This window comes from Camarhynchus parvulus, chromosome 3, assembly GCF_901933205.1.
Source record: "Camarhynchus parvulus chromosome 3, STF_HiC, whole genome shotgun sequence".
Classification (NCBI taxonomy): domain Eukaryota; kingdom Metazoa; phylum Chordata; class Aves; order Passeriformes; family Thraupidae; genus Camarhynchus; species Camarhynchus parvulus.
This window is the reverse complement of record NC_044573.1, coordinates 94,296,371-94,310,742: the sequence shown is the minus strand read 5'-3', so window position 1 is coordinate 94,310,742 and position 14,372 is coordinate 94,296,371. Positions and strand designations below refer to the sequence as shown.

At 37.6% G+C, this 14,372-nt stretch overlaps 1 protein-coding gene across 17 annotated transcripts in view; it reads left to right on the top strand.

The window, feature by feature from the left end:
* RIMS1 (regulating synaptic membrane exocytosis 1) overlaps positions 1-14,372 on the top strand; it is a 316,106-nt gene that overhangs the window by 260,859 nt on the left and 40,875 nt on the right. For 10 of the 17 annotated variants that reach the window (XM_030945475.1, XM_030945473.1, XM_030945471.1 and 7 more), the window contains one exon: positions 14,001-14,233. The exons of the other annotated variants lie outside the window; for them this stretch is intronic. In XM_030945475.1, coding sequence (XP_030801335.1) covers positions 14,001-14,233 — 233 coding nt within the window. The remainder of the gene's footprint in view (positions 1-14,000; positions 14,234-14,372) is intronic. 17 annotated transcript variants of the gene reach the window in all.

The following is a 14,372-nucleotide window of genomic DNA, read 5'->3' as shown; positions in this document are numbered from 1 at the left end:
ATGGTTTTTGGGAATTTTGTTCTCTGTATGTCACTGAAGTTTGTACTGTCAGACTCTACCTGACAAACCTTTTCTTCCCTGATTTGCAGAACAGAATATACAAATTTTGTGCAGCTGTTGTTCTTTCAGTACACTGAAGCTTAACTTAAGTACACCTGAGCTTTAAAACAGGAGTGAAGGAGTAGAGAAATGATGATTTGGGATCAAGTGAGGAAGTGATTGATGGGTTGATAGGCAATGAGTGCAGAGAGATGGAGACAGCCAGGACCTCATAAACAACAAAACAGGGCAGGGAGGAGCCACCCAGAGTTTATGCACGTGAATAAGGATGTGATTGAGAGAAGGGCATTTAGGGAAAGCTCTCAAACCTTTTCTGGGGAATGAGCACAAGTGTGGGGCTCTCTGGATGGCCTGTGCTCTAAAGCATGGGGAACAAGCAAGAAGAATTGGAGTTTTGTTGTGCAGCTGCAGGGCTATGGTCTCATCATGATTACAGAGAAGTGCTGGCATTAGTTCATATTACTGGAGTGCTGCAATCCATGGGAGCACAGGGCAGGATAGCAAGGAAGGATAGAAGGGCCTTTCTGTGAGAGAGCAGATTGTGCTCTCTAGCTCTGCCTAGAGATGGGTGATGAACCAGCTGAGAGTTTATAGGTCAGGATTAGAGGCCCAACCAATGTCATGATATTGTGGGTGTCTGCTATGGACTTCTTGATCAGGAAGAATTAGATGAAGCCTTCTTCCAGTTGTAGGTTCTGGTTTTCATGGAGAACGTAAACCATCCTGGTATCTGCTGGTTGAGCAGTGCAGTTGGGCACAAGAAATCCAGGAGGTTTCTGTAGTGCACTGATGACCAAAGGGAAAGTCTGGAGCAAGGACTCAGCAGAGAATGATCTGATCAAGGAACATTTAAATAAACTGGACACATAAAAGTTATTGGCATGTGAAGAGGTGAATACTAATGAATACTAAATGAGCTGTTGTTGACTGATGTCATTACAAAGCCAGTCAGTAATCTTTGGAACATGGCACTCAGGGGATGTTCTTGAAGACTGGAAGAAAAATCATCACTACTATTTTCAAGAAGGGAAAGGGATCTTGGAAACTATAGGCCTGTCAGCCTTAGATCCACATCTGAGTAGGTGATGGAACAAATAATCCTGGAAACTATTTCCAAACATAAATGTAGAACAAGGGGGTGATTGTGGATAGTCAGCATGAAATCGCAAAGGGCAAATCAAGCCTGACCAGCCTGATGGCCTTGTTTCATTAGTTGGCTAGCTTGATGCCTGAGAGAAGAAAATCAGATGTTCTTTATCTTGTCTCTGCTAAGTTCAACACCCTCTTCTTAAACACCCTCATAGACAAGCTGAGGAGGTACAGCCTAGGTAAGTAAACAGTGAGGCAGATTGGAAACTGGCTGAATGACAGGCTCAGGGCATTGTGACCTGTGACACAAGGTCCAGCTGGAGGCAAATCAATTGTGCCGAATGCTTGGGGTCAGTATTAAGTCAGTACTGTTTAACATCTTCATTAGTGTTTGGAATGATGGGGCGAAATGCACCCTCAGCAGGTTTGCAGACAACAGAAAACTGATATCAATAGTTGGATATAGTAGGGGGACGTGACACTATTCAGAGGGACCTCAACAATGGAGAAATTGAGGAACCTCATTAAGTTCAACAAAGGAAATGAAAAATCCTGCGCCTGGGGAGCAGTAACCCCATGTGCCATTGCACACTGGGGGTGCACAGCTAGAACAACACAGCTTTGCAGCTGAAAGCAGCTTTTCAGGAAAATGCCTAGGATGTTTCCGGATGCTAAGATGAACCTGAGCCAACAGTGCCTCCCTGCATTAAAGAAGACCAACACCATTCTGGGGTGCATTAGGAAAAGTGTTGCCAGCAGGCTGAGGAAGGTGATTCTTCCCACTCCATAGAGCTGAGTGGCTCTGGTGAGGCACATCTGCAGTTCCAAGTCCAGTGCTGGGCACCCTGGTACAAGAGACATGGAGCTACTGGAGCACATCCTGCAAGGGGCCATGAAGATGGTGAAAGGGTTAGAGTGTCTGCCATACAAGGAGAGACCAAGAGAGCTGAGTGTCCACCCTGGAGTAGAGAAGGCTCAAGGGAGGTCTTATCAATGTGCATAAATGCCTGCAGAGAGGGACTGGAGAAAAAAGGCCAGAGTCTTCTCAGTGGGAGGATGAGCACGAACTGAAGTAAGGCAAATCACATTAAAACATGAGAAAAACATTTTTTCTACGAAAATTTATGAAACACTGCAACAAGTGCCACAGAGATTTTGCACAGTCCCAGTATCTGGGGATATCCAAACTCCAAGCAGATATGGCCCTGAGCAACCTGCTCTTATCACATCTGCAGGGTCCTCCAGCCTCACCTGTTCTATGACTCTCTTTCAGATTTTCATTTCATGCTGCTTATTATGCTGTTCTCTTGCACAAAATGCTCAGTGTCTTTAGTTTGGAGCCAGGTAAAGTGACTGGAGGTTTGCCATCTCGCTGAGGACAAACAGCAGCCTTGAGCTGCAGATCTCTCAAGATTTAGCCAGAGGTCACTCTCTGGATTGGAGATAGATTTTCTCCCACTGGTTTTCCATCCTCTCATGTAGTACATTAGAGCTAGTTGGATACAATTTATAGTGGTGGGGGTCTAGAGAGAGTCTGAAGGGTCTTCTGACCTCTTCTCAGGATTCCCAATAATGCTGCTAGTTACATCATAAATGTATGTGATGTGACTGGTGCAATGCAGTTGTTCACTCCTTCCCCCACCCTCTCTTTAGACCAGGGCTGCAGCTACCCTTCTCAGCACACTGATTCACTAAAATGCAGCACTACTGCACCACAGAGCCAGCTGAGCAAAGTTATACTTCATGTCATAACAGTGAAGGAAAACAACATACCAGGTTTTTCAAGCATTTGATGAGACTGAGGTCTGTGTTGAAATAAAGAAACCCATTCATTTCATGTTAATTACAGAAGTAATTAAAATCTTTATATTGAATTTGTGCTACAGTGAATAAGGGTGTAGTCAAGATACTTTACTCATGAAAAAATGTAATGTAAAATCTTTTAATTATTGATATAAATATTGCAAACAGAACTAGTGGAGGCAAAAACAGAACACCAAAGCTTATTCATCAATAAAAGTAAATCTCCTGGAAAATAGGAACAAATTCACCAGTAATTTCAGACTGGCTTTGTGGAGGATATTCACTATGCCACACTCATTATCTAAACCTGGGAGAAGATCCTGAAAATGTGTGGAGTATAACAAATATTTTGTACCCTGCCTAAGTTTGATCTCATATTTCTTAATGAACCAGAGTAAGGGCAAGTTCACATTATATAAAGAAAGGATTGAGCTATGTGAATTTGCAGTGGAATATGCAGTGCTGGAGCCCAAAATAAGTGCTGGAACCTAGGTAAAATTGGGTATTCCTAGGGTTTATAGCTCTCATTACTGGTATTCTGTATAAAAATAAATACTATTTTAGTTATTCAAGGTGTTATCAATCCAGATCCTTGTCTGGCAAAGGAGACGTCATGTACTTGGAATCAAGGTGGTTCCTCATTCTTGGGTTCTGAGATCCTCCAGGGTGTCATAGTAGAAGACATAGTGGATGATCTTGTGTGCTTTTTATGCTGTGGCACTGCCAAGCAGATTTAAAGAAACCCAAACCCCTGCATGCCTCATGCATTCCTAGCTGTGTGCCATCAGGTAACCACGATCACACTGCTCTGGCAGCTGGGTCTCTTGCTTAGAAGTAGGTGTTAGCAATATATGAAGAGCTAGATCCTACAAATCCCCACAGCTGCACATACAGTGGTGTGCCAATATCAGTCTTCATCATGTTGAAAGTTGGCCCTGAAATGGCATTTTCAAAGGGGTGTTTCCTGGGTTTCTGGTTCAATTCTGCCATGTGTTGTAGTTCAAAGCATCACTGTGGAAGGTTTGTTCCATATTTCTTAGCCCTAAAGCACCACAGAGTCAAATTACACACCTGCAGCATCAGCAGAAATGTTTAATTCTGCTGCTTATATGTTCACTTATGAATCAGATCCACCTTTTCAGTTATCACACTTCGAAAGAATCTTGAACCAAGTTCTCATTTGCCATTTATCTTCCATATTGTACCTGCTTCAAAGCCTGCATAGCTAAGGTCTTGCAGATTTATAGATGGCTGCAGTTGCAGTTTATCAGCTGGGCTATGGGTCACCAGAATCAATGCTTCAATATGATTTGGTTTTAATCAACTGTCAAAGCTCCAGTGCAATGGTGCTCGTTGAAAAAATTACTCATTTCTTTTCTTAATGTGAACTGACATGTCTTTGGAGACATAGTGCTGTTCTCTTTTCTGAAGTTTCCATTTTTAATGGCCAAAATACTAAGTTCTCAATTTATTTTTTAAATTATGTCTCTGTAAATTTAACTTGACTTAATAGTATTTATTGACCTGGGTATCTCTTTCTCATGACAAATTGTAGATCCTGCAATTTAAATGTGCAAGATTTTTTTAAGATGATTAGTTATATTTCTCATAAGTGTGAAATCCTACCTCTTCTATGTAAATCGGAATTCCTCCTTTCTAAGAAAGAAATAGAGATACTAGAACTAGTCTACACTAATTAAAGTAATTTGTATATTTACAATGCAATATTTCTTTTGCATTAAAATGTACAAATAGCAATCTTTTTTCTGGACTGGAAATTTATAAGCCAAAAAACAATGTGAATTTCACAGGAAAGTGAAAACCCATTAAACATTCTAACAAGTCTACGCTCAAGATAGTGATATATTTTTGCAAGAATTAATACACTTTTAATGGTTATTAATAACATGCTGTGGAACACATTGGCATAATGGTAACATCTTAAGTCTGGATTTAAAAAGAACAATAGTTCATATCCTTATTTAAAAGCAGGGAGGGGAGATTTCTGTGTGTGCTTAAGAAATTGATACCTTGATTCAGTTTCCTCCTAGAGGAGTAAATTATCTTTGTGAATACAGTGAAGTATTTTAAACAAAACTTTAAACTCCTTGTCTAGTTTTTATGTACATCAAAAGCTTGACCTGATGGAAAACTCATCAGTCTTCATGTAACTGTAGCAATAGTATGACTGCTACTTTGCTTAAAATGCAGCAATTAAAATAGAGAAACATGGATATAAGAACAAACAGTGCAGGTCTTGTAAGATAGTGCAATTTTATTACAGTGCCAAATGAAATTTGTCATTACTGCAAATTCCCTAGCAGGGTTAGCAAGGACTAAGCTTCACAGATGTGGACAGTTGTATTGTAGCTGTCATCAGAACTGATAAATGAGGAGGGTTTTTAAAAAATTCAGGATGGTAATAATGTTCATTTTTGCAAAAAAAAAAAAAAAAAAAGGTTTTTACATTGCAAAAAGTCTGATCAAGATTTTGAGGTGAAGCCATAGGGATAAAGCCTTCTATAAACTTGTTTAGAGAATGAGGCAGGAATTTTAATTATCTTCTCACTTGCCTAGTTTATTACTGCTCTGGGAAATCACTCTTTGCCCCATAGTTTTTATTTGATTAGTGACAAGTCATTTCAGACATGTCTTTGCTGGTGGCCACATACTGCCTGTTGCATGGGAGTTTATTGTGTCTTGATGCTGTGGATTCAACATTCCCATCATGAGGGGAGTTTGGAGCAAAACTCACACATGATTCTTTAGGCTCTTGTTTGTTTAACCCAACTACAGAGTAAGAGATTGCGTGATTGCTGAGTTCACCATGCAAAATGGGATGATGGCACATGAAAAAGCTTTCTCTGCAAAAGCAGAGAGGATAGTGAGTGTTTTGTGGCTACAAATGATAAACTGGCCATCCTTTGAGGGAGTGATAATATACTAAATACTTGTGATAGGAACATTGAAAAGACTTCTTTTGTTCTGTTTCCACAGGAATTTTTAGGAACTGTTTTGTTTTCAGAAAGAGTGATAAAAAGAATTTATTCCTCACTTCCTTATTCTCTTTCTACTTCACTATCACCATGAACTCTTTCCTTCCGGGGATTATTGTTCATTATACTCTTTTTATACTTCAGTTAGTTGGCTTTGTCTTGAGTCATGCCTGATGGGCAACAGTTGCAGCCTCCCTGCATCCTGGACAGTCTAGCTAATTTCTCCCAAATGCAGATCAGACAAGAGGTGGAGTTCCTGGGAGCTACTGACTTTCTGCCTCTGTCCTGGAGACAAAATAGTAATATTCAGGAAATGTATTATCTATTTAGCAATAGGGCCTGTTAATGAGTGCAATGTCACTTTGTAACAAGAAAGTTTCCTGTGTGTCTAAACCTGATATCTGATGTCTTTGAAATCTTTGAACATGAGAGGTATCACTTAAAGAAGTTGACAGGTACTCAAAAGAACTGGCAGGTACTGTATTTGTGCCAAATAGAAGGATCAGCTCATTGGAATCTTTCAGTCAGGCACTAGCCACTTCTTAAACTGAAGTGAATTGATAATTTTGGTTTTGTTGTTGGTTTGGGTTTTTTTCCTTGTAATTTCCTTCAAAAGGGCAAGGCAATCTGCCATGGTATATCAGCTGGAACTTAGAATAGATTAAAGAAGAAATTTGACCATGGGCAGAAACAAGGCATGGAAAATTTCTACCTAAATTTTTCACATTTGACAAACAGAATAGATATAGGTAACAGGCAAGGCAATTTTTGTCTAAAATCTCCACAGTGCAAGCATCCACTTCAAAATTTGAAGTAAATTGCCAATTTTACTTTGTTTCTGATTATCCAAGTCACTGCAGCTAAAAGCTGAACCCCAAAAAAGTTTCATTAACTGTGCACTTCCCAGTTTCATTAGAGAGAAACACATTGAGCATGACCTGTGAATAGTTAATATTGGTGCTCAGGTGATCTGTCTTGGGGCAAGGACAGGCACTCTGATGTAACCTGAGTCAAAACTTCTGCTTTTTTTCAGGGGGAAATAGAGGGCAGCAGCCTCCAAATTATTACCATGAAGGCAACATAAATGAAAACATTTTAGATAAGCTGCTTAAAAAATATAATGTATCCTCTTTACCCCCAAAGAGTATATTACAGATGGAGACTTCTGGTTCTGAGGTCATTTATATACAACACCAAGGTGAAGCCAGAGTAATTAATGTTCTAATTATTCATTATCTAAAGATAATGATTTTTGAAAATCCATCATTATAAACTGCTTTATGTATCTGTCAGAGAGGGAGGGGGATGGAGTCTTTAATCCCTTCAGAACATCTGTACATGAAAAATGTACTATGGAGCATTACTTCTGCATTTTTAATTATCTAATTATGTTTCCTCTTTGAAAGAAACTGTCACATCACCAGCAGTCTTTCTTAACAATTTCAGAAAGACTGAAAAATTATTTTAATTGGTTTTTTGTTTAATTACTGCAGTTGATAAAGATGAAATGTAATCCATAAACTTTTAGTTTAAGTACATTATGCTAATATTTTAAACAGGCAATACTTGTTATTTTTAGATTAAAGAAATGTAGCAAAATAGTTTTAGCCATGGCTTAGACCTCAGAGTACTTCTCACTTGCTTTATCTTCATCTCAGTTTACTATATTTTTAAAATTTTATCTGCATTTTTTTTGTTAGTCCTGACCTTGCACTATCCCATTCAGCTTTTCAGATTCTCCTCCTGCATTTCCTTTTTTTTGCTATTGCCTGTTGCTGTTATCTACTTTTGAAAAGGAGCAGTGAGCGTTCTATTTCATATCAATGATGTAGCATTTTTTACTTGCAGAGCAGCAGCACCACAGGTACCTCAGTACCTCGTGCTTTAGAGGGAAAAAAAAACAACAGGGAAAATAACATTACTCCTGAATGTCATGCAAAGAAAGAAAAACTGGTTAATTCAGCTTTCTTGATGCTGAAAAAAGCTTCCTTCAGTGTGGACATCCACATCTTTGTGTTTGTCATACACACACACATCCACAGTATCTATTTTCTTGATACAGATTTACATCCTTTCTGTGTTTGGTACAGTGTAACTGAATATATGCATGGCTACATGCAGTCACGTTTGGGTCATTTGAGCTGTTTGTCCTTTGATTCACACAAGCCTTTCCACATCAACTTTAATAGCAATAGTTAACCCTGAGCAGTGCCCCTGGAGTGGCTGCTTTTGTGTTGGTTTCATTTTATGATTCAAGTCATTAGTTGGCTTCAGGCTGATGGTGCCTTGGGTATGTGCAGGCAGACACACGGGCTCCCACATACTGAGACTATTGCTCTGCTTGTTTCAGAGAATATAAATTAAGGTGAAATGTTCATGGCAAATAATAAAAAATCTGCTTATCTTTTGCTTGGAAAACAGTTAAAACCTGCTTATCTTTCATAATGGTCAGGCTTTCTTTCTGAATTGTTATTCTTTCATTTCATAGAGAAATGCTAGTATTCCAAATTTAAAAAGTAGAAATCTGTCAGAGCTGTGGAGCTGGCACGGTTCAGTGGTCAGTGTGCTCCTGAGAAAAGCATTGTCACAGCCCAGATTCTGATATACTGTGTTCTAGTATGGAAATTTCCTGATCTTCCAAAGTAGGATTTTAACCAGTTAAGCTCCCAGAGGAGGCTGCTGTAACAAAATCTTCCCCAGCCCTTGGCTCAGTGAGAGTTTGCACATTGAACACAGTGGGGCTGGGGATGCTGGGGATTTGTCATCCCAGAGGGAGCAGCTGTGGCACTGAGTGGCACTTCCATGCAATATAGGAATATTGTCAGCGACAGATATAACTTACAAATTACTGATCTTCAAATATCTTAATACACCAATAGGACTCTAATAGGACTCTAACTTGAAAGCAGAAGCAAGGGATTTTTGTGATTTTAATAGCTATTTCATAGGACATATTTCACCCTAGGACAATCTAATATATGATCAATGTGCATGTTAAATCAATATGTAGTTCCAGTTGGTACAGACTGTACGAAATTATTATTTGATTGAACCAACTTTTATGGTCTAAAAAATTCTTTTGACTAACTAGAGAGAATTATAATATAGGATATATGTTTGTCCTTTGGTTTGTAAAGCACCATGCTTCAATTAATTTATTAAATGCTAATGAATATTTATAAATATTTGTTTTCAAATTTGCAGTAATTTATCTTGCAGCAAATGTATATATCATATACAATATAAAATATAAATATTTTCTTAGAATAACAGAGAAAATTGTAGATAATTAATTAATAATTTCTATTTATTGATTATATATCATATAATACTAATAACAAGACGCTTATTTTTAGAAATGTAATGTTTCTCATGATAAAAATACCTTCCCTGTGGTCCAGAGCTATTATGTGTTTAGGAGATTATTAGTATTCATGAGCTGCCTCATTGCAAAAGGGTGCACAGGGGCTATGAGTGAGTACGTGGTGCTGCAGTCGGCAGAGAGAGGGGAAGCTCAGTGCCTTGTGCTGCTGGGGGCCAGGGGTTCTGCTGAAAAATTCAAGTTGCTGCAACTGCCTGAAAAGAGCTTACAACATCATCTGCACAGCAAGGAATACAGGGCATCGTTTATTTACTCATGGCTTGCATTCTTGGGAAAATGGGTGGAGTAAAAATGAGGGCTCATGAAAACAAACACCTAAAATATTTTTTTATACATCATCAGTAATTCTAAGAGAATGAGGGAAATGCTGTTATTTTAACAATGAGTAATCAGTTCAGATTTTTTCTGTGAAAGGATTTACTTCCAGATATTGCATAGGTGAGTTTATGGGCAAGTATTTTTATAGCTTTCTTACCACTGTCTTACTAACTTTCTTTTTCAGGTGGAATGTGCAGGGTTTTTATGTAATAACTGAGAGATACTGAGTGTATGTCTATATACCAATTTTCTCAGATCAAACGATTTTTCCAATATGCTTTTATGGATCTTGAATACGTATATAGTAGTTATCTGTGCATAGAAAGATATATAATGATGTAATACAGGTACTTGGCTCGATTTCAGTTCTAAATAGTTGAGTGTGCTGTACTTTTTAATATAAGCAAGTATTATCCACAATGCTCTTATAGCATGCTCTTCTTATAAAATTTGTTTCAGGGTTACTTTTATGCTATCTTGTAACTCAAACTACTCTTTGATTAAGTTTTTTTGTCTTAAAAGCTCATTCTTCATTCCCACAGATGCAACTTTCAGGTAGGGGCAGCTTGCATAACTGAATGTGTTGCTTTCTTTCATAGCTCTGATGGCTGACATGTGAATACAGTCTTGATGTCTTGTGTAGTTCAGATACAACTTTAAATGGGATTTGTCTCAACTGCATAAGTTTTGGCAGGAAATAAAAGCATTTTTCTCTTGGGGGAGGGAGCAGTGTCTTCCCTGCTGATGCAGGAACCTGGGGGTAGTGTCTGTCCCCAGTGTTGGGGAGGCTCTTCTGCTCTTGCTGGGGTTAGAGAGAGGTTTTCTTTAGAAGTTAAATAAATTTTTAAAAAGTTAAAAATCCAATGACTCTTTTTCTATGCTGAATATCTGTTAAGTAATACACAGGCCCATTTATATTGTCTGTAACCATTCTTAATATGCACGACAATTATGTTGTTATGGCTGTAATTAGAAGTACTTAGAAATAACATAAGACATTTGCCAAACTATTAATCAGAAGAACTGCTAAAGATTATAAAATAACTGTAAATAAAAATTTAGTGAATTAATTAATTTATGACTTAATGGACTATATGGATAAATATGTTGCTCTTCATCATCTTGCTACAGAAAACAATATGTATTTATTGTGTTGTGATAACTAGGTTTAAATATAATTTAATAATTTACCAATTTTAGCCACAAGCCTGCAAAAACTTGCATCTACATTTAAATGAATGCATTAATAATCCCAGCAAGTCTGCAAAACAAAATAAAAACTTAGCTATGTTATTATCAAAATAGCTAAGTGCAAAGGGATGTATTCATGCAGGTGCTTTTCTTGTTTGTGCTTCACAAATGAAACTCCAACAGTAGTGAATAAAGCAGGAGTGTGAGCTAGGAGCTTTTCCTTCAAGTGATAATCGGTAATGTAATGGTAAAACATTGTGTTCTAAGGATAATCAATTAGATCGTATAAAAATGCTGAATTTTAAATGCCCATTCTTTTGAGACTGTTTCAGTTAATGAAAAATAATAAAGTAGCACAGAGATTAGATGAACACAAAGAAAACTTAATCTGTTTGCTTTGTTATAACAAGAGGAAGTATTGGACAGCTGTTGATCCTTGGTCCTATCCCATTATGCCCATTTCTAGCAAATTAATAGCTATTTTGTATTAGTACATGGGAACATATTTCCTAGGAAAATAGGACTTCATATTTGTACACTGGAACATATTTCCTAGGAAAATAGGACTTCATATTTGCAAGGTAAAAACAAGTATAAAATTAATTTGAATTCTAAATTTCTCTGGGTTTTTTTTTCCAATTAAGATAAATATTCTAGTTCCATCTACCTGTTGCAAAGAATCAGAAATGAAACTTATATGAGTCTTTGAAAAAAGCGATTTTTTTCTGTTATTCAGAAACTTTCCCTGAATTAGTGAATTCATACATCAAAACTGGTTTTTTTTTCAAAAGTTATAATACTATCTTTTTCTTATTTCTCAGCTGATGGACATCACTGGCTCCTAAATACATATTAAATAAAGTGAAATTAGAGCATTTCAGGTAAATTGTTAAAAAAAAAAAAAGAAGTGAAGGCTGGCATAAAAACATCGTTATTTTGGTATTTATTATATTCATGAACACCTGAAATTCAATAGAGCAAATTCAATAATATGGTAAATAATTCTTTATTTGCATGGCAGATTTTATAGTCCATTGAACTTTAGTGCTGGAAATTATAGGTTTATAGATTAGTATGTTAGCAAAGCACATGCCATTGTTGGCAATGTAGAAACAGTCACAGAAATACAATTCCCAGTGCTGTTGGAAAGAAATTATCAATGTAGAAAGGAGTTGTCCATGTCTAATGAAAGTAGGAAGTAGAATCCACTGAAGTGAGGCCTTTGAACCTTAAAATAGTGAAGTATCTCTTGCTCCAGAGAAGAAACCAGTTAACAGTGTTGCCTTCTATCACCCTAGAGGCCTTTTCTTTGATAGTTGTGTATGTATTTGTGGAAGATGGTATTTTTGAGGTTTTTTTTTCCCCCATGTACATTTCTTCCTAGAATGATTGAATATGTTTGTGTTTTTGCTCACATTTATGTGAGTGTGTGGTGGGGAGAATGGTGATAAAACACAAGGGAATTCTACAAGAAAACTTTAAAATAAAAATGTCTTCTATTTTTACCTTTCAAACCCAAAAGCCAGTCAATAAAGTTTCTCTGAGACAGGAGGGAACACGACAGAACGTATTTTAAGCTCAGGTAGTCCACTAAAATGTGTTCTTGAATACTTTGGTGCATCAAGCAGCTTGTTCTGTTTAGTGGCATAGATGGTTTTTTATCTGAGCTTAACAGGAGCAGATTCTAAGTGCTGAAGATGGTTAAAAGCCTATGCAGAGGTCGATAGTGATCTTTCTATTAAGTGTTGTCTAGTCAAAGACTTAACTTTTCCATCTTCATTTTCAAAGAATAATGTCTATTTCTATGTTCTTTTGCCTATGGTCACACATTAGTAAGCCTTGGAAGCTGCCAGTAAAACAGGGCTACACTGTTTTCATTATAGTTTAGGGATTCAGTTTTTTATACTTTCCTGGATCTCTCTTGGGACGGGACTGCTTAAAGCTCCAGCAGGGCCCAGATCCATAGAAGTTACAGGATATCATATTTTCTCCCATTGACCCCTTTATTTTTCCCTGGTCTGATTTCCTATCTGTCTGAAACTTGCCATGACACAAAAAAGCCTCTAACCCCACTCTAATTTTGACTGGGGGAGAGGTAGTGAGGGGCGGATGGGAATGGGGGACAGGAGCAGGCCCTTGCATCTGCTCAGGAGGGAACTTGCTGGGAGAGACTGCAGGACTATTGGTTAACAAATAAATTTGACTTCAAAATACTGAAAAACTGCAAAAAAAATCCTAAAACAGCATGCTACCAGTAGGTCTACTATTCAGCAATACAAGGTCAAGGAATTTCCTACGTGCTTGGCCAGTTTAACAACTGCATCTGAAGTGAGTCCAGCTGCAACCTAAATTTCTGTCTCTGCACAGTGACAACTAACTTTATATTGCCTTTAGAGCTAGGGCATTGCTTGGCCACAACAGACTTAGGACTGGGTATTAGTATGTCCTGTGTGTGTTTGAGACTTCTCTAAACAGCGTTTGTGAGCACTGTATCCTGCCTCTATACAGTGGAGCAGAAAAATGATTTGTATAGAAACATTCAAGTGCAATTCAGTGCAATTCAGCTAAAGGAACTCAAACAGAACTGCCAGAGTGATTCGTTTTTCTGTCAATCAATGAAAATTCTAGTGGGTTTGCCTCAAAATTATTTTGCCTTCATAATATGATTATTAGACTTACGTTATTAAAGTGAGAGACTGAAGACCTACAAAATACTACATATTACATGATCTCTTTGAAAAGTATGAAAATTTAGATGATGTCTTTATTTCTGTTAGGTCTTTGATGAACAGCACTGATAAGATGCATGTGTTAAACTACTGCCCCACGTTAATTTTCTTTGGTTGTAAAATTGCTGTTTTATTTGTTTCTGTATTGTGAGGATATAGACAGGAAAGTTCACATAACTTTTAAGTGTCTCTCTGTTGCTCTGAAAAACATGAGGAAATGTTCATTTTATTTGTTCCCCTCAAAGTAGAGGACAAACAATAGTGTTGAAAATATGTACTCTGAGGAGCATTAAATGAAGCTTTTACTTGTGAACCAAATAAATGGAAACATATCAAGACTTAAAGTTAATTCACTGATTTAAAAAAATAAGGCTTTTGGAAATGCTGTTACACAGACAAATTAACACGTTTGTTTTTACTTTGTAACTGTAGTACATTTACTCCTAAAATGCAAGGCAGACGGATGGGGACTTCAGGGAGAATCACAAAGAGCACAAGTGTGAGTGGAGAGATGTACAAGCTGGAGCACATTGACGGGAGCCAGTCGGACACGGCCGTCGGCATGGTTGGAACAGGTGGGAAGAAAAGGCGCTCCAGCTTTAGTGCCAAAGTGGTTGCCATAGTGTCTCGAAGGAGCAGAAGCACATCTCAACTTAGTCAAACAGGTGAGTGAGGCACACAGTCTTGGAAACAGGACTCTCACCAAACGTGGTTCGCCATAATTTCATCTGTGGCATCTGTGTTACATTTATATGCATATAGACTACTCAAGAGGGATTTTCCAGCTGTAAATAAACTCTTGAT